At 36.1% G+C, this 22239-nt stretch overlaps 1 protein-coding gene across 2 annotated transcripts in view; it reads left to right on the top strand.

Moving 5' to 3' along the window:
* The first annotated feature begins 2481 nt into the window (after nucleotides 1-2481).
* Nucleotides 2482-22239, top strand: part of LOC128660295 (serum paraoxonase/arylesterase 2) — a 152508-nt gene continuing 132750 nt past the window's right edge. For both annotated transcript variants that reach the window (XM_053714069.1, XM_053714068.1), the window contains exon 1: nucleotides 2482-2593. In XM_053714069.1, coding sequence (XP_053570044.1) covers nucleotides 2520-2593 — 74 coding nt within the window. In that variant the 5' untranslated portion in view covers nucleotides 2482-2519. The remainder of the gene's footprint in view (nucleotides 2594-22239) is intronic.

Below are 22239 nucleotides of genomic sequence, written 5' to 3'. Positions count from 1 at the left end.
ACTTACTATTATGCTGCGTCTCTCTCACTACTCTTACTAATACTGTAGTGTGCTGTAGCTCAATGAACCATCCAAACACACTGAAGAAAATGGTGGCTGCGCATGGGTTTATATATGACTTTTGAATAGCGTAATTACGTTGCACATTTTTAGATGGAGTCGCGGGTAAGTTTTACGAGTGTTAGCCTAATTTGCATAAAACTACACTTTATTGAGACTTTACGTGGACAAAATACTGGCGTAAGTACTTGCGACGACTAAAATGTGTATTTGCGCACTTTTTGGAACAACGCCAGTTTGTCCTACTCACGCCACTTTAGCATCTGACGGCACCGTATATTGGATACCCCGATGTGCAAGGTGAAATTACGGCCGGCGTGGGTTCCCTCGCTTGCGGCAAATACTATGCCGTATATCGGATCGCACTTCTTGTCTTGTTATAGAATAACATATCAGCCAAGTCTGACCATTTGTAAAACACATTAACATCTGGCATGCTGCAATTCTTTTTCAATAACCAAACTCCACCTACCTTTTGCCTTATTTGGAGGAGCCAATCCAGGCTTTAGTCTGCAAACAACAAGGCTAGCCATGGTCATAATGTTAGTATAAAGTAAATTGTTTTGCTATTGTTATCTGCTAAAGTAAATTAGGAAAACATATTTAGCAGGGTTATATAGCAGAGTTGATTTACTATACAAAAGTAAACATTTTGTATAACAATCTCAAGGTGTTTGTTGTCTAACAAATTCTTACCATTCTAATATTGTAAGCAACTTTTTTTCTCACCCAAACACTCCCTGGCAACCATAAATGAACATTCTGATGACACCAGTTTAGTTATAGTCAAGTTTCATAACAGTAACAACAGCCAAGATAAGCAGCTGGTAACAGTTAGACTGGCTTTCAAGGCTGTTTAATTTCAAAAATACCCAAAAACAACAATTTTACTGCAGAATTGTTTTCCTGTGGATTGGAATATTTGTGTATAGGGGATCTTAATGTGTCACAGATTCATATGAAAAGCTGTCACAATTTGGTTACTGTGAGCTTTTTAAAAACAAAAAAGCCCTGCATAAAATGCACATAAGGCTCAGCACCACACAATTCACACACCTAAGATTACGGTCACTGCATGAAAGGGCCATGAAACCCAATTTTTTTATTTCATGATTTAGATAGAGAATACTATTTTTAAAAAAGATTCCAATTTACTTCTTTGATCAAATTTGTATTTTTCTCTTGTTATTCTTTGTTAAAGAGATATCTAGATAGGCAGCATGTACATGCCTGGAACACTACATCACAGCCATCTAGTGTATGATATTGTTGCAAAATTGCCACCATATAGTGCCGCAGACACACACGCTCCTGAACTTACCGTCCTGCTTTTCAACAAAGGATAACAATTTTTTTTTTTAAAAAAGATGATCGTAGAAGTAAATTGGAAAGTTGTTTAAAATTGTTTGTTCTTTCTGAATCATGAGAGACAAAATTTGGGTTTTATGTCCCTTTAAGGGGATATAAAAGTACACTACTGGGAGCTAGCTGAACACACCTAGTGAAACAGTGACAACAGACAAATGTCTGTAGCCACCAATCACAAGCTAGCACCTAATAGTGCATTGGCGCTGCTGAGGATATGTACATATTCTTTTTAACAAAGGATATCTTTGAATTACAGTACATGCATACATCTGAATAATGCAAGTTTCATTTTTACTTTCCTATTCCTTTAACCCCTTTGCCCAATCAGATGTAGATCTGCGTCATGCACCGCCAGGCCCAGCGTACAGCATAGTGTAGATTTACAGTAGACTGATTAACCCCTTCACTGCCGGAATATGATTGTGTTTGCCAGCCAAATAGTGGCATCAAATATACCAAAATGCAGGGCCTAGATTAATACCTTGGGTTATCTACTTTAGGGGGAATATATATATATATATATATATATATATATATATTATTATTATTATTATTATTATTATTTATTTCTGTTAAATCAAATCTCTATTTCTGTTTAAATGTAGTGATAGCATAAATGCTACAAATTCTCTAGTACTTTTGTCAGGTTTTTCTCTGAAATTTCTGGTAGCTACCAAGACAACAAACTACTCAGTACTGTGCTGTTTGTTGTATCAAGAAATCCTGAAAGGAATTTTGCACAAATATTCTGATGGATTAGAATATGGCAAATCCAATGTCTCTATATACACGCACCTGGGCCATCCTGGTGTATAATGTAATAGAGCTGTAAGTCTCATGCATACTGAAGCAGAGTTCTTATTCATTAAATAATATTACAGCACTTATACAACCAGAGCTAATTCTACCAGACTCCCATACTATGTACAGTGCAGAGTGGAAATTCTCATTCTAGCTCTCATCTTGTGCAAAATAAATTAGTTCCACAGTCCCTGGAGCCGCTCCAGGTTCCTCCCTCCTGCCTGAGCCCCAGTCTCTTTTTACTCCCTGCACACAACCAGGAAACACCTAACTGTCTCTGCTTTGCAAGTATGGGGAAACTACTGAAAATAACGCTGGTTGGCATTGTGATTGCATTTATAACTGAAAGGATAGTGAGATTAAGGTAAATACTTTTAGTTTCTTTACTTTGTTTTGTTTCTCCAAAAAAGAGTTGCTTTGTAATCAGCAGCTGCAGACTATGATTCAGAAGATGACATTACCTTAAAATGTCTGTGTAAATTGGAGCTTTGTTTTATTATGTGCACTTATAGTATATGTGAATCCTCTCTGCTAAACAATCCTTTTGAACCCAGGCTTAGTCACAGTATGAGATAACTCATAACTGAGATCACAGTTCAGTTGTCTGACATGAGAGCTCTAATTATAACTGATGGTGGAATTTGTTATGACAGATAGGACACAAGCTATTTTACAAAATGTTTTCTTTTTGCAAAGCTTTAAATGTATTTCACCTTATATAATTACTTGCCTTATGGCACTTTAATATCTATTTTTATACCATATTATATTTTTTTTACACATCAAATATATATATATATCATAAACAGTATGGAATATTTGCTGGCCTAAACTAAAACTTTATGCCATACCCCAATATGGATACCTTGTAACTGTTATTGAGAGTTTGTACTTAATTTGTTATATTCAGTATATTATTTGACACCTCTGAGTTTTTTTTAGTTATTTAGTATCTCATTATATCCCACTGTGAAACACCTCTAAATTGTTTATAAAGAAAAGCAAGTTTATGGGATCATGGCGATAATATTCTGTATGCAGTGCCAGATTCCCTTTAGGCAATGCAAGCAACTGCCTTCTGCCTGTCTGTCTGGGAAGACCTGCTATAAAAAATGGCAATCAACTTCTCTCTCACATTTAAGCAACATGGATGTGAAAATTTAAAATTCCATGATCCAATTTACCAGTCACTTTAATTTTGATATTCATGTGCTGCACATTCAGTTTAGTAGAACCTAAAAAAACTCAGGTTATGCATAGACTTTTTATTGAGATACCTGTGCTCACAGGTGTTAACACTTTAATTCCATTTCCCTGGGTATAAGGAATGTTCTGTGTGACTGGTATTTCCTCTGACAGTTATTTATTTTATTGTTTATTTAGAGCAATGAACAAAGGAGTTTTTATTATTGGTGGTTTAAGTACATTATACATTTACATAAGCTGGAAATGTCCGCCTAATGTAACAATTAAAGGGGCAAGCAACTCAAAATAATACTTTTATGATTCAGAAAATTAAATTTTGTCTTAAAGGGATATGAAACCCAAATCTTTTGTGATTCAGACAGAGCATGTCATTTTCAAAAAAGTTTCCAATTTACTTATATTATTAGTGATGTCACGAACATAAAAATTTGGGTTCGCGAACGGCGAACGCGAGCTTCCACAAATGTTCGCGAACGGGCGAACCGCCATAGACTTCAATAGGCAGGCAAATTTTAAAACCCAGAGGGACTCTTTCTGGCCACAATAGTGATGGAAAAGTTGTTTCAAGGGGACTAACACCTGGACTGTGGCATGCCGGATGGGGATCCATGGCAAAACTCCCATGGTTTTAATCCATAAAGGGCATAAATCACCTAACATTTGTAAATTGTTTGGAATAACGTGCTTTAAAACATCAGCTATGATGTTGTATCGATCAGGTAGTGTAAGGGTTACGCCCACTTCACAGTGACAGACGCGCGCGTACACAGGGAGGGAGCGGGTGGGAACCGCTACACTACAGCAAATTTTTTTTTATAAGTGGGAGAAAGGGGTGCAAAATATTTAGTACTTGTAAATCTAAGTGATCTGGGAGCGGGTGGGGGATTGGTCTTGGGGGGGGGGGGGAAGCTACACTACACTACAGAAAAATGAAATAAAAAAAAAAAAAAAAAACATTTTAATTGCAAACTGGGTACTGGCAGACAGCTGCCAGTACCCAATATGGCCCCCAATAAGGCAGAGGGGGAGGGTTAGGAAGCTGTTTTTGGGGGGATCAGGGAGGTTGGGGGCTAAGGGGGGGATCCTACACAACAGCATATGTAAATATGCTAATATATATATATATATATATATATATATATATATATATATATATATATATATATATATATATAAGATAGCTTTTATTTTAGCACTGGCAGACTTTCTGCCAGTACTTAAGATGGCGGGGACAATTGTGGGGGAGGGAAGAGAGCTCTTTGGGAGGGATCAGGGGGGCTGATGTATCAGGTGGGAAGCTGATCTCTACACTAAAGCTAAAATTAACCCTGCAACTCCCTACAAGCTACCTAATTAACCCCTTTACTGCTGGGCATAATTCATGTGTTGTGCGCAGTTGCATTTAGTGGCCTTCTAACTACCAAAAAGCAACGCCAAAGCCATATATGTCTGCTATTTCTGAACAAAGGGGATCCCAGAGAAGCATTTACAACCATTTGTGCTATAATTGCACAAGCCATTTCTAAATAATTTCAGTGAGAAACCTAAAGTTCATGAAAAAGTTGACAATTTTTTTTAATTTGATCGCATTTGACGGTGAAATGGTGGCATGAAATATACCAAAATGGGCCTAGATCAATACTTGGGGTTGTCTACTACACTACACGAAAGCTAAAATTAACCCTACAAGCTCCCTACAAGCTCCCTAATTAACCCCTGCACTGCTGAGCATAATACACGTGTGGTGCGCAGCGGCATTTAGCGGCCTTCTAATTACCAAAAAGCAATGCCAAAGCCATATATGTCTGCTATTTCTGAAAAAAGGGGATCCCAGAGAAGCATTTACAACCATTTGTGCCATAATTGCACAAAATGTTTGTAAATGATTTCAGTGAGAAACCTAAAATTTGGAAAAATGTAACTTTTTTTTTATTTGATCGCATTTGGCGGTGAAATGGTGGCATGAAATATACCAAGATGGGCCTAGATCAATACTTTGGGTTGTCTACTACACTACACTAAAGCTAAAATTACCCCAAAAAGCTCCCTACAAGCTACCTAATTAACCCCTTCACTGCTGGGCATAATTCATGTGTGGTGCACAGTGGCATTTAGCGGCCTTCTAATTATCAAAAAGCAACGCCAAAGCCATATAAGTCTGCTATTTCTGAACAAAGGGGATCCCAGAGAAGCATTTACAACCATGTATGCCATAATTGCACAAGCTATTTGTAAATAATTTCAGTGAGAAACCTAAAATTTGGAAAAATTTAACTTTTTTTTTTATTTGATCGCATTTGGTGGTGAAATGGTGGCATGAAATATACCAAAATGGGCCTAGATCAATACTTTGGGATGTCTTCTAAAAAAATATATATGCATGTCAATGGCTATTCAGGGATTCCTGACAGATATCAGTGTTCCAATGTAACTAGCGCTAATTTTGAAAAAAAAAAAATGGTTTGGAAATAGCAAAGTGCTACTTGTATTTATGGCCCTATAACTTGCAAAGAACATGTAAACATTGGGTATTTCTAAACTCAGGAGAAAATTTAGAAACTATTTAGCATGGGTGTTTTTTGGTGGTTGTAGATGAGTAACAGATTTTGGGGGTCAAAGTTGGAAAATTTTTGTATTTTTTCCTCATATTTTATAATTTTTTTATAGTAAATTATCGGATATGATGAAAATAATGGTATCTTTAGAAAGTCCATTTAATGGCGAGAAAAATGGTATATAATATGTGTGGGTACAGTAAACGAGTAAGAGGAAAAATAGCCCTGGTCACAAACGGTCAGAAAATGGAAAAGTGCAGTGGTTATTAAGGGGTTAATGTACACTACTGTTACACCAGATATGAGTTGCACTGGTGTGACACTGGAGGAAACTGACTGCTATTATTTCACAGTCAAAAAAGTGTTGTTTTTTTTAAATGTACACTACTGTTACACCAGACATGAGTGGTGGCACTGGGCAAGTGGGCACAGTATACGCTGTGAGCCTGACACACACGCTGGCAGGCAGGCAACTGCAATTAGATTACACAGGGAAAAAAAAGCAGACTGATGTTCTAGCCCTAAAAAGGGCTTTTTGGGGTGCTGTCCTTACAGCAGAGATCAGATGAGTCCTTCAGGACTGTAGTGGACACTGAATACACTAGCCTAGCTATCGATTTCCCTATTAAATCAGCAGCAGCTACACTGTCCCTCCTCTCACTAAGAATGTAGCTTCCAAATGAATCTAAAATGGATGCTGTCCAGGAGGTAGGAGGGTCTGGGAGGGAGGGTCTGCTGCTGATTGGCTGGAATGTGTTTGCTGACTGTGAGAAAGTTTTACTCAATGATGACTAATAGGGGGCGGATCGAACATTGCATATGTTCGCCCGCCACGGCGAACGCGAACAAGCTATGTTCGCTGGTAACTATTTGCCAGCGAACTATTCACGACATCACTATATATTATAAAGTTTGCTTTGTTCCCATGGTATTAACTTGAATACATAATACTCTTTCATATGTAAAATAGTTTGCATTTGTATAGTATCCATTTAAAAAAAAAATTAAATGGAGATGTTAAGAGCATCAGTATAATGTAGCATGAAAATGTAGTGGCACATCTATGTGACTAGTTTATTTATTAGTTTAACACATGGCTATAAGCTTACACTGTAATAATGTTCTTTCCTTGCCAAACATGCTTTAGATATCCTAGTTTAAAGTTACTTCTCAAATTCCCCATTATCTCAAGATCAAATCTCACTGCCTGAAGGGACAGTAAGCTCTAAAAACAAATAAAAGTAAGATTACATCATGCATATGACCGAGCACTATTAAACATGTTAAAATATGTCTTTGAGAAATATTGTGAAAGCTGTTTGCTTAGTTTGAAGCTAACAGGAAGTGCCTGTCTTTGTACGGCTGAACTCTAGGGACTGATTGGTCTCTGAATAATAGCAGAAATACCACTGCTTTATTGGTAGACAGTGATATATAAGCCTCACAAGTATAAAACCGTTTTTTTATTTTGCAGTACAGGAGCATCTATTAAAAAAAAAAACTAATACATTTTAAAACTTTCCCTTTTAGATCCAACACAGAAAAATACTGTATTGTTCTTTAAAGGTACATTAACATCTGCACAATGCTTTTAGTGCAGATAATGACCACACGTAATCCTGGGAGGGGGGTGCTTTCATAACAAATCACGCACCCCTTCGCAATTACCGAGACAGGATGAGGTGGTCGTGTGTTGGCATCACCAGGGGAATCCAGGGATGTCAGTGAAGTCTCCATGTGTAGGTGTAGTGCTATCACCAAGCCCCAGAAAACAAGTGGGTTGCTAAAGAGAGCTTAAAGTGCCATAATAGTAAAAAATGTATGCTGTAACGAATTAGAACATGTCCTTTTTAACACTATTGATACTGCATTACAGTGTGTTAAACTCCCGCAATGGGGTTACGCACACAGAAAAAGTGCCTCTCAGACCCGTGGAGCACTGCTGGTCTCGAACTGAAGCTTCCACTGATCCAATCAGCAGCGCTAGTTGCACAACTCAGCTGTGTATTTTTATTGTTAACAATTATATACACTTCTAACAGGCCATGAAAAAGGCCTAGAGAACTCCACGGCCACTTGTTTTAAAGCTAAGAAGCCCCTTTTTAAAATAAAGCCCTTATAAGTTTTAATAGCCAGATAATATTGTGGTTAAAAACACAGATAATGGTTTGCATCCATGTTTTTAAACATCTTAATAAAAATATACATTTTCACAATTTTTGTTGTAGTGTTTTTACATCATGATAAATACCTAAATTAATAGTAAAGTTTACTGCTGAATATATATAATGCGTGCATGTGAAAAGCAGCATCTAATAACTTTAAAGCAGCTCAGTAAACGTCCAGTAAGTCCTCTTACGAGGCTGAAAGTAATGATGGAAAAACATCAATATGCAGGGTACATAACTTCTGCTGACTCTTCTACTTTCCTATTATTATAAGACATCAATAAAGGTCAAGTGCAATCCATATTTCTTCCATTTTTGTGATTATACGTCAAAAGTTATCATTCAAGCAATAGTCTAGTGTTGGTGTACCTATCTCAGCAGTTGCCAACCAATAAATGTTGTATATCTTTGTAATTATGAATATTATTAATTAATAGCAGTATAAAACTATTGTCAGTGATAGCTACAATTAATATAGTAGACATTTTGTAGATACACTTCAGTGAGGTCTCTGTTGTGTACTCCAAAATATCACTTTATAGATATCCTATAAATTTGACAGCAATATTATTCTTAAAAATCAATATTTAATCCTTTGTTCAGATTAGTTATCTTTATAGACACAATGACTATATTTACATAGTAAATATCATCATATTACTTATGGCCAATGTAAGTATACCTATGCTGTTACTATATTCTATACAAAACAGAGCATAAAATATATCTCTAAAAGTTAAACTTATTCACAATAAATCACTTATTAATGAGAATACCAGAACAGTCTATAAATAGCCAACAATTCTTAGTCCGATGCCAAAATATGGACTGCTAACTTAACAGTGCTTAGTTAACAATATAACAATATACCTCACACAAATCTTACTAAATCTCAATAAATCTAAGATAACTTTCAGAAAAGTATAATTGAATTATTTAGCCCACAAATGGTTATATATATATATATATATATAACATAATTTATGTAAGAACTTACCTGATAAATTCATTTCTTTCAAATTAGCAAGAGTCCATGAGCTAGTGACGTATGGGATATACATTCCTACCAGGAGGGGGCAAAGTTTCCCAAACCTCAAAATGCCTATAAATACACCCCTCACCACACCCATAATTCAGTTTAATGAATAGCCAAGAAGTGGGGTGATAAGAAAGGAGCGAAAGCATCAAAATAAGGAATTGGAATAATTGTGCTTTATAAAAAAATCATAACCACCACAAAAAAGGGTGGGCCTCATGGACTCTTGCTAATATGAAAGAAATGAATTTATCAGGTAAGTTCTTACATAAATTATGTTTTCTTTCATGTAATTAGCAAGAGTCCATGAGCTAGTGACGTATGGGATAATAAATACCCAAGATGTGGAACTTCCACGCAAGAGTCACTAGAGAGGGAGGGATAAAATAAAGACAGCCAATTCCACTGAAAAATAATAATCCACAACCCAAAACAAAAGTTTTAATCTCAATAATGAAAAAAAAAAAAACTGAAATTATAAGCAGAAGAATCAAACTGAAACAGCTGCCTGAAGTGCTTTTCTACCAAAAACTGCTTCAGAAGAAGAAAAAACATCAAAATGGTAGAATTTAGTAAAAGTATGCAAAGAAGACCAAGTTGCTGCTTTGCAAATCTGATCAACAGAAGCTTCATTCCTAAACGCCCAGGAAGTAGAAACTGACCTAGTAGAATGAGCCGTAATTCTTTGAGGTGGGGATTTACCCGACTCTACATAAGCATGATGAATCAAAGACTTTAACCAAGACGCCAAAGAAATGGCGGAGGCCTTCTGACCTTTTCTGGACTAGAAGTCTTTCTAAAATCTTTAGTAGCTTCAACATAATATTTCAAAGCTCTTACTACATCCAAAGAATGTAAAGATCTCTCCTTTGAATTCTTAGGATTAGGACACAATGAAGGAACAACAATTTCTCTACTAATGTTGTTAGAATTCACAACCTTAGGTAAAAATTTAAATGAAGTCCGCAACACTGCATTATCCTGATGAAAAATCAGAAAAGGAGATTCACAAGAAAGAGCAGATAACTCAGAAACTCTTCTAGCAGAAGAGATGGACAAAAGGAACAGAACTTTCCAAGAAAGTAATTTAATGTCCAGAGAATGCCTAGGTTGAAACGGAGGAGCTTGTAAAGCCCTCAGAACCAAATTAAGACTCCAAGGAGGAGAGATTGACTTAATGACAGGTTTGATACGAACCAAAGCCTGTACAAAACAATGAATATCAGGAAGATTAGTAATCTTTCTGTGAAAAAGAACAGAAAGAGCAGAGATTTGTCCTTTCAAGGAACTTGCAGACAAACCTTTATCCAAACCATCCTGAAGAAACTGTAACATTCTACGAATTTTAAAAGAATGCCAGGAAAATTTATGAGAAGAACACCAAGAAATGTAAGTCTTCCAGACTCGATAATAAATCTTCCTAGACACAGATTTACAAGCCTGTAACATAGTATTAATTACTGAGTCAGAGAAACCTCTATGACTAAGAATCAAGCGTTCAATTTCCATACCTTCAAATTTAATGATTTGAGATCCTGAAGGAAAAAAGGGCCTTGAGATAGAAGGTCTGGTCTTAACGGAAGAGTCCAAGGTTGGCAACTGGCCATCCGAATGAGATCCACATACCAAAACCTGTGAGGCCATGCTGGAGCCACCAGCAGTACAAACGAACGTTCCATTAGAATTTTGGAAATCACTTTGGAAGAAGAACTAGAGGCGGAAAGATATAGGCAGGATGATAATTCCAAGGAAGCGACAACGCATCCACTGCCTCCGCCTGAGGATCCCTGGATCTGGACAGATACCTGGGAAGTTCCTTGTTTAGATGAGAGGCCATCAGATCTATTTCTGGAAGTCCCCAGATTTGAACAATCTGAAGAAATACCTCTGGGTGAAGGGACCATTCGCCCGGATGTAACGTCTGGCGACTGAGATAATCCGCTTCCCAATTGTCTACTCCTGGGATATGAACCGAAGAGATTAGACAGGAGCTGGATTCCGCCCATACAAGTATCCAAGATACTTCTTTCATAGCCTGAGGACTGTGAGTCCCACCCTGATGATTGACATATGCCACGGTTGTGACATTGTCTGTCTGAAAACAAATAAACGATTTTCTCTTCAGAAGAGGCCAGAACTGAAGAGCTCTAAAAATCGCACGGAGTTCCAAAATGTTGATTGGTAATCTCGCCTCCTGAGATTCCCAAACCCCCTGCGCTGTCAGAGATCCCCATACAGCTCCCCAACCTGACAGACTCGCATCTGTTGAGATCACAGTCCAGGTTGGACGAACAAAAGAAGTCCCTTGAACTAAACGATGGTGATCTATCCACCACGTCAGAGAGTGTCGTACATTGGGATTTAAGGATATTAATTGTGATATCTTTGTATAATCCCTGCACCACTGGTTCAGCATACAAAGCTGAAGAGCTCGCATGTGAAAACGAGCAAAGGGGATCGCGTCCGATGCAGTAGTCATGAGACCTAGAATTTCCATGCATAAAGCTACCAAAGGGAATGATTGAGACTGAAGATTTCGACAGGCTGAAACCAATTTCTTTTCTGTTAGAGACAAGGTCATGGACACTGAATCTATTTGAAAACCCAAAAAGGTTACCTTTGTCTGAGGAATCAACGAACTCTTTGATAAATTGATCCTCCAACCATGTCTTTGAAGAAACGACAAAAGTTGATTCGTATGAGATTCTGCAGAATGTGAAGACTGAGCAAGTACCAAGATATCGTCCAAATAAGGAAATACCGCAATACCCTGTTCTCTGATTACAGAGAGAAGGGCACCGAGAACCTTTGAAAAGATCCTTGGAGCTGTTGCTAGGCTAAACGGAAGGGCCACAAACTGGTAATGCTTGTCTAGAAAAGAGAATCTCAGAAACTGATAATGAGCTGGATGAATTGGAATATGAAGGTATGCATCCTGTAAATCTATTGTAGACATATAATGCCCTTGCTGAACAAAAGGCAGAATAGTCCTTATAGTTACCATTTTGAATGTTGGTATCCTTACATAACGATTCAATATTTTTAGATCCAGAACTGGTCTGAAGGAATTCTCCTTCTTTGGTACAATGAATAGATTTGAGTAAAACCCCAGACCCTGTTCTGGAACTGGCACAATTACCCCAGCCAACTCTAGATCTGAAACACATTTCAGAAACGCCTGAGCCTTCACTGGGTTTATTGGAATGCGAGAGAGAAAAAATCTTCTCGCAGGCGGCCTTACCTTGAAACCTATTCTGTACCCTTGTGAAACAATGTTCTGAATCCAAAGACTGTGAATCGAATTAATCCAAATATCTTTGAAAAAATGTAACCTGCCCCCTACCAGCTGTGCTGGAATGAGGGCCGCACCTTCATGTGGACTTGGGAGCTGGCTTTGACTTTATAAAAGGCTTGGATTTATTCCAGACTGGAGAAGGTTTCCAAACGGAAACCGTTCCTTTAGAGGAAGGGTCAGGCTTCTGTTCCTTATTCTGACGAAAGGAACGAAAACGATTAGCAGCCCTGTATTTACCTTTAGATTTTTTGTCCTGAGGCAAAAAGGTTCCTTTCCCCCCAGTAACAGTTGAAATAATAGAATCCAACTGAGAACCAAATAATTTATTACCTTGGAAAGAAAGAGAAAGCAAAGTTGACTTAGAAGTCATATCTGCATTCCAAGTTTTAAGCCATAAAGCTCTTCTAGCTAAAATAGCTAAAGACATATACCTGACATCAATTCTAATGATATCAAATAAATTTATTAGCATGTTGAAGAAGTTTAACAATGCTATGAGTATTATGGTCTGACACTTGTTGTGCTAAAGCCTCCAACCAAAAAGTGGAAGCAGCAGCAACATCAGCCAAAGAAATAGCAGGTCTAAGAAGATTACCTGAACATAAATAAGCTCTCCTTAGAAAGGATTCAAGTTTCCTATCTAAAGGATCCTTAAAGGAAGTACTATCTGCCGTAGGAATAGTAGTACGTTTAGCAAGAGTAGAGATAGCCCCATCAACTTCAGGGATTTTGTCCCAAAACTCTAATCTATCAGATGGCACAGGGTACAATTTTTTAAACCTTTGAGAAGGAGTAAATGAAGTACCCAGATTATTCCATTCCCTAGAAATCACTTCAGAAATAGCATCAGGGACAGGAAAAACTTCTGGAATAACTGTATGAGGTTTGAAAACCGAATTTAAATGCTTAGTAGATTTAGTATCAAGAGGACTAGACTCCTCCATATCTAATGCGATTAACACCTCTTTAAGTAAAGAACGAATAAATTCCATTTTAAATAAATATGAAGATTTATCATTGTCAATATCTGAGACAGAATCTTCTGAACCAGATAGATCCTCATCAGAAACAGACAAGTCAGAATGATGACGGTCACTTAAAAATTCATCTGAAATATGAGAAGTTTTAAAAGACCGTTTACGTTTACTGGAAGGAGGAATAACAGACAGAGCCTTCCTAATAGATTTAGAAACAAATTCTTTTACATTAACAGGAACATCCTGAGCATTAGATGTTGAGGGAACAACAACAGGTAATGGATTATTACTAATGGAAATACTATCTGCATTAGCAAGTTTATCATGACATTCATCACAAACAACAGCCGGAGGAACAGTTACAAGTTTACAACAAATGCACTTAACTTTGGTAGAACCAGCATCAGGCGGCGTCTTTCCAGAAGTAGATTCTGATCCAGGGTCAAGTTGAGACATCTTGCAATATGTAATAGAAAAAACAACATATAAAGCAAAATTATCAAATTCCTTAAATGACAGTTTCAGGAATGGGAAAAAATGCCAAATGAACAAGCCTCTAGCAACCAGAAGCAATGAAAAACGAAACTGAAATAATGTGGAGACAAGAATGACGCCCACATTTATTGGCGCCAAAAATGACGCCCACATTATTGGCGCTAACGCCTAAATTTTTTGGCGCCAAGTATGACGCCACATCTGGTGACGCCGAAAAAAATAACGCCCACATTTTTGGAGCAAAAAAAAGTAAAAAAAATGACGTAACTACGAACAACATCCGGAGTCAATTAGGGCCAAAAAAAGTCTGCGCCAAAAATGACACAATAAATTGAAGCATTTTCAGCCCCCGCGAGCCTAACAGCCCACAGGGAAAAAAGTAAATTAAAAAAAAATTTAAGGTAAGAAAAAATAATCATTCATATGCATTATCCCAAATAATGAAACTGTCTGAAATAAGGAATACTGATTACCCTGAATCATGGCAAATATAAGTTTAAACACATATATTTTTTATTAATGCAACAGCCAATTTATATGTCAATTAATCTGTGCTGAAATAACCTCTTATTTAGCCACAATAAACTAAATTCTAAAATATATCGCAATAGCTGTAACTAACTTATGACATTAAAATACAAAAATTATTTCTAAATATTAATATTTAACACCAGTATACCCAATACCCTTGGTCTAATTATTCTTAAATATAAGAATAAATTACCGTTTAACTCACAGCTATAGTTTAGCTATGCTATAAAGAATGTCTTTGCTAAAATCTGTTAAAATATATAAACCATTAATACATTATCAAATACCAAATTGAAGGTTTCAGCTTTTTCAGATAGATCCGTTCACCGTCATATGAGAGGTATTTGCAATTTTGAAAATAAAGGTTAGGCCCAATTTTGCTTTATAGAGACTGTGATTCAAAGCCAGGTTGTCAGTCATTCAAAATTCAGCAGCATGTGCCTTTTTTTTTTCCTCTTGCATGAGTCTACCTCCATTCTGTATCATTATCATTGGTCAACGTTTTAGATACAACCTATCAGTGCTTGTCTTCTGATAGGCCCTTTGAAGCTGAACATCTCATTGGCCCCTGGAGAGGCATGTATTTTAATAACAGCCAACCCCTTTTGTCTGCAATACCATTTCTGAACCATTAGTGGCAGCAGACACTGTCAAACAGTTTACCTATCAAATTTATAATTTCCAGTATCAGCAAACACTATGTCCAATATGTATGGGATTATTTAATACTATTTAACCTGAGTATTTTCATTAAAAAAATAGTATATTCCACTTCATTATAGCACTTAAAATTATTTTTTAATACTTTCAGCATGAATTTAATTAGTATTTTAGTTCATATCCTGATATATTTCCACCTCTTCCAGTTATCATCTTAATATCACATATATACCTTGTGAGTAGCAGTCTGATGTAATTTCATATAGCTATATTTACATTTGATTATTATCCCATATTAATATAAATATTTCTTATCTGTGGATATTATTTTAATATTTAGTGTATATGCTATATGATATGATTCAGGGCACACATTATATAGGCATTCATCAGAGGCCCAGGTGCAAGAATCTAAGAAGACCCCCCACCCCCAAAAAAAAGTGAATTTGATACATATCTTCTTCTTCTTCTTCTTTTTTTTTTTTTACATTTAACACAGAAAAAAAAGTGAATCAGATTACATGTCTGCAAAAAGAGGTACCCTATGCCCAAAGTCTGTGATATGGTCTGACTCCCTATTACTGTATATAGTGACACTGTTTAACAGAAGAGTGTCCAGCACCTATACACTCAGTGGGGTGCACGCTGTAGGGTCCTGTATTGACCCAATCTCACATTCAGTGCAAAAAAGAAGCAGCACCACTTTACAGCAAGGCTATGTTTTTATTGGAACATAAACAAAATAGTACATTCTAGTACAATAGTTGTACTATTTGGGTTATGTCCCAATAAAAACATAGAAAAAAAGGAAAGAAGAAGAGCTAAAGGGTGCTAAGATCCTGCTAAACTCTGTTATTCCCCTCAAAGAAAAACAAGAAATGACATATGTAGAGTAAACAATAAAACAAAATTACAGGGTGACAAAGTTTCACGGTCAATGCCTGAGGGCGAAACGCATTGACCTTGATACTTTGTCACCCTGTAACTTTGTTTTATTGTTTACTCTACCACCCAACTTTACACCCTGGAGAGTTCTTATTTGGAATGGAGGGAGTTGGTGTGAAAAACCAGATACACTGCAACCTGATATACTACATTTGAAAAAGACATGGTCAAATGTTCCTGCAAAAAGAACAAACAAAAGGGCGCCTCCTGTGTGTATCAGCAATTCCAAATGGTACTCCTATTGTGGTTTGTATATGTGCAGGGTACTCGCATTTGGTAGCAGCACTTAATTGTACTTATAGGCGCAGACTGAAGATTTGTAGTGCTTCAGCTCACTATTCTCCAGCTGGCAGCTGCAAAATGTTTTTATGTTTGTATATATGAAGGTAGCTTAGAAGGTTAATATTATATGCCTGAAGAAACTGCTGGGAAGCAGAGAAACGCATTGCATTAAGGGTTAACCAGTCTGTTAATACCCTGATCTTTGTGGGTCTATATGACCTTTTTATCTATTTTATCTTTATGATTAAATTCACATTTCAATTTTAAACAAACTGTTTGGTCCCTGTTTTGCTACGTTCGGTATCATTGGAGTTCCAGATTGCTGAAGCACTACAAATCTTCAGTCTGCGTCTATAAGCACAATTGAGAGCTGCTACCAAATGTGAGCAACCTGCACATATAGAAACCCCAATAGGAGTACCATTTGGAATTGCTGCTACACACAGGAGGCGTCCTTTTGTTTGTTCTTTTTGCAGGAACGTTTGACCATTACCACTACCTTTAGGGGTTAAGAAAAGGAGCAGCCGTACCCTGGGGTTAAGATCCCTTTTCTTAATTTATATACTTCAAGATTGATTTATTCAAAATTCACATTACCTTAGGATGGACTATATTGAACATCTTTTGGACTGAAGTATCTGAACTTTTAATATTATTTATATTATACATTTTATATACTTTTAGTTTTCTGATTTTTACGTTTACTTTTTTTTAAGGTTTGATTATATTGCAATTACTAGTATCATCAAGTACATAGCGCAACCTTGTGCTCCCAGAGAGCAGTTCTGTCATTTGAAGAAGACAGATTCACTGTAACATTAAGATCCCTTTATTTAGTCACAGGGAGTGACCGCAAAGTCTTTTGCCTACTATCTGCACCCACCCCTAGGAGTCCTTTCTGGATACAAGGAAGGAGGGGGCACGGGTTGTATTTACCACTTTTAGGGCTTGAAAAACTCTCTGAGTTCAGACCCCTTGTGACACATTGTGTCATTGTACTGCAAGGACTTGCTACACTTTTCTGTTACTTTACAACAAAGATTGGTAACAAGCAATCAAACACCTGACCCAAGTGATATAAGAGGAGTCACGTGGGTCTGGGAAAGAGCCGCATCCAGGTCACGGCCACAAGCGCTAAAGCGGAGGATAGCCGCAAGACCTGTTTACATCCAAGGAAACATCTCACCAAAAGGCAATACTCGAAGGTACACTTTGTCCCCGTACACAGGTCATAAGAGGATTGACGACCATCGGGTCTAAAGGTATTAATCAAATTCCTTTAAGCAAGCCAGTACGCTCGATTTTGCTTTTATTTGACTTTCATTTTTTTCACTTGAGAGACTGAGTACTCGGTTTTACAGTTTCTGTTTTAACTGCCGCCTATTAAGGTTTTTTTATTATTCATTTTCGCAACCCACTGTTTTACTTATGTGTCATTAAGGGAGTCGTCGCTTATCTGTTTATCATTTTATTCTATACATGTTGCATATTTGATTATTAAATATATGGATTGAATTCAATCGTTTACTTCCTTTCATTTTTTATTTGGTCCTGCTATTTCTACTTTAGCTTAGCATAGTTCACTTGATTAGAGTTAAAATATTAAACGGCTAATATTGAATTGGTGTTTTATACTGTATTTGATCGGTGCTTTTAACTAACTATTTCTTTTTACACCAATAAAAACATAGCCTTGCTGTAAAGTGGGGCTGCTGCTTTTTTGCACTAAATTTATTGATCTGCATTTGCAGCTTTTTGTGCTATGTGGAAAAACCGCTACTTTTTCCTCTCCACCACCACCACAGAGGTGATGAGATCAATCAACCCAACACTCACTCATTCAGGGTGATTGACATGCCCTGCTATAATAGTGCAATAGGTTGATCATGGGGTGGCATTGCACAAGAAGCCTCTTGCACGATGCAACATTGCAAGTGGTGATTGCAGGAGGACAGGTTTACTACTTGCAAACCTATCCATCTGCAGGGATGGTAAATTTACACCAATAAATGGTATACAGTTCTTGTATGTCTTATATTAAAGGAGCATGACATTTCACACTAAATTAGACATTTACATGTAATCATGTTTACCTGAATGTTCTTATTGTGATTCATTTATTATTTTTTAACCCTTTTGCCGCTGAGCCATTTTCATTTGATCTTTATTGTATTTACAAATAAATTTAACTTTTTTTTCTGTAAAGTAGCCACTCAAATTATACCAGTTTTTTTAGCAGGCCATTAGACCAACCCTTTTTAGAAAATAACTTTAGTTACAGAAATAACCTAACCTAAGAAAATGTTACTATATTAAATGCAGAATTTTCATTTTTCTGTCATTTTCCCTGTTCTACATAGTAATCAGCACATGGGAGTCTTTATTATCCCACATTTAGCATCAGTTCACTTTCCCAAAACGGCAACATTTATGATTTTACACGTTATGGTTTAAATTAACAATTAAAAACCAGAAAAGAGAATATTTTTTTTATTTTGTCACATTTCCCTATCTTTCAATTTATGCAGAAAATAAGTAGGAATATAATATCTAACTATACAAATATTACATATACAGGTGCAATCCCCAAATCCGGAATTCCAAAATCTAAACTTATTCTAAAATCTAAACTTTTTAATTCATTTTTTTTTAAATAAATTTATAAAAAATTGCTCTTTTTCCCCACCTGTAAGTCCCAATCTTTTCTGTCTGTGTATTTTGATTTGTTTTGTTTTTTTATTTTCTAAAATGCAAATAATAGTCTACATTTTATTTTAAATAATAACAACAAATATTACTTTTGTGAATAAAGTACTGTACTATCTTTTTAAAAAAAAAATATTATTATTGAGGTATTAACAAAAAACGTACAGACAATATATATCACAGCTAATAAAGCCTGTTTCTGCACAGTCTGTATACTTACAACGACATTTACACATTAGGCTAGTTCTGCCGCAGCAGTTTGCCCTAAAAGTATTTAAAACAAACTTTATAGATATAACATCAGGATAAAGACATTATAAAAGAAATGTTATTAATACCAATCATGTCTATATAGTCAAATAAAATTAAATTAAAACTGAAGTCAATAATGCCTCATTAACCTTTTCCCGATGTTAGGACGTTCCATGCAGCCCTAACTGCGCTGGGCTTTAGCGCTGCTAGGGCGGCATGGAAAGTCCTAGCCGTTTGGCTGTACTGAAGCCAACGGCACGTCTAGAATGTGAATGCGGCCTGGAGGACATACCTAGCATCATAGGGACGCCCCCCTGACCCAATCCCATCATTGAAATCTCGTGATTGTATGCAGATGTAGACAAATTAGACCGAACATGAAAGGGTTAATATAGATTTACATATACTAAAAGATCCTAGGGTTTGTTGACTCGGAACATAAGGAACAGGCAGCAGAACTACAATAATTATATAAACATAAATACCTATTTTTTTATTCTTATTATTTTTACTGTAAGTGTAATATATCACTAAAATAACAGAAATAGATATCCCCATCAAAGATAATTAAATAACTATCAAAATATTATCTCCATATAATAAACAGTGAACTCTCATGGGCCCCTAAAATATTGTCTTTGACTTAAAAGGGAATTCTGGGGGAAATAGGACACTCAGGGACACTCTTACCCATAAAAAAATATAATTAACATGAATAAGAAAAATATCACCTCCCTATGATTAAAGGTCACTCATGGACCCATCTATATTGATATGCCTTAAATGGACATGAAACCCCAATTTTAGACAACTTTCTAATTTAATATAGAAGAAGGAGTTCAAATCCGTGGTACGTAAAAGAAGCTTTATTGATTAGACATCCAGATAAAAACACATGTTAGAATAGGACTTACAGGTTTTACGCGTTTCGGCTGGGAGCCGTATTCATAAACCTGTGAGTGCACTAGCTGACAAAGTTTAAAAAGCGTGCTCTAAGAGATAATTGGCTGGTGTAGACACACCTACCAAAAATGTTAACTCATACAACACCAATAGCATAATTGCATATATACATAAAAGGTATTCAAGAGCAGAACAGTAGTTTTGTAATAAAGCATTAGAGAATGGAGTACAATGTGTTAAATTACAATATGCAGTTTAGAGGAGACTAAGGACAAGATAATATAATATTGTTGTACACTCCAATAACAACATTGATTAAATATGTGTAAGGGAATATTCCATAATGTTTTGATCCAAGAGCACGATCATATAAACATACATATATACAAAAAAATATAAATGGTAAATATGTATATATAAGTATATGTTTATGTTTAGTAGGGTTTAGTGACAATAAATAACTAAGAGCATGTACCATAAAAACATTTTCCAAAGAAAATCACAAAAATCTAATACAACAGTTATATTGAATACAAAACCATACGGGAAAAACATATAGTGTTTAACAATATCATACTATGCTATGTTGTATCATATTATATCGCGAAACATTCAAACCCCTTCCAGATATATGACTATTCAATCAAGAAGTGTGGAATCTTAAACAGACCCAGTGGAAAGTAAGAACGATCCTCAGATGTGCAAGTATGGTTCTAATGTATAAATAGATGGATGCATAATTAATATTAGTAAATAGATAAATAATTTCTATAATTAGAGAATAGTAATTTAATTAATTATATAACCAGCACAAATGAAAGGCATCCTTACTGCATACATCTGGAAAAGATTTTTTAAAAGAAAAAAATATTTTTATTTTCTGGAAATAATGGTAATGATAGTAACAAAAAAGTGAAAATCTTAGTTACTTGAATATAGCTCTAAATTAGAAATAGAAAAACCTACTCAATCCATTAAAAGATATAAATTAAATTAAATTAAATTCAGGACCCCTAAATGATGTAATATTAATATAATGATGGAAAAAATGTTAAATAATCAAGGTGTGTATGATGTCCTAAAAGGGAATTGATAATATATATTAATTTAAAGTGATCTTAACCTATTTCCAACGATTGATTATGTCGTATTCTGAATTAAAGCCATGTGGAATTTGTGTTATCAGTTTCATGATCCAATAGACTTCTTGTCGGGCAAGGAGGTTATCTCTATCACCTCCTCTTGTGGGCAATGTGACCACCTCTATTGCCCGCCATTTAAAAGATGTAACATCTTTTTGATGGACTTCTAAGAAGTGTCTCGATAGTGCTGAACAAGGTTTTTCATATTTTATGTAGCCTAAATGCTCACGTATGCGGGTTCTGACATCCTGACTAGTCATGCCAACATACTGTTTCGAGTGATCCGTACATTCAATAAGGTATATTGCATAACTAGAAGAACATTTTACACATCCTTTTGTGAGAAAGGATTCACTAGATTGACAAGAGTAAAATTCTCTGCCCTCAATCACATAATCGCATGCTTTGCATCTACGATTACCACATTTGTATGTGCCATTGACAAGAAGCCATGAGCCAGCATTTTTCTTTGTGTTAGGTAATTGGCTGGGGGCAAGAATGTTACCCAGGGTAAGATTACGTGAATATACACACTTGAATCCTTTCTCAACTGTTTCTTTTAGACAGTTATCCCCCAATAAAATTGGGAAATATTTCTTCACAATATCACACACTGATGAATAATCAGGGGAGTATTTAGTGATAAAGGATAGATCTCTATCTTCACTATTCTTACATGCTTGGTTGTGTAAAGAAGGTCTGCCATCTTCCCAAGTTTTTTTGGCCAGATGGTTGAGTATTCTAAGTGGATACCCACATGATTTGAGTCTATCCATTATGTTTGTGCTTTCAATTTGGAAATCCTGATCTCTACTACATATCCTACGTGTCCTGAGGAATTTACTTTTAGCGATTCC

The sequence above is a fragment of the Bombina bombina genome, chromosome 5 (genome assembly GCF_027579735.1).
Source record: "Bombina bombina isolate aBomBom1 chromosome 5, aBomBom1.pri, whole genome shotgun sequence".
Taxonomy (NCBI): domain Eukaryota; kingdom Metazoa; phylum Chordata; class Amphibia; order Anura; family Bombinatoridae; genus Bombina; species Bombina bombina.
This window is presented reverse-complemented; position numbering and strand designations above follow the sequence as displayed.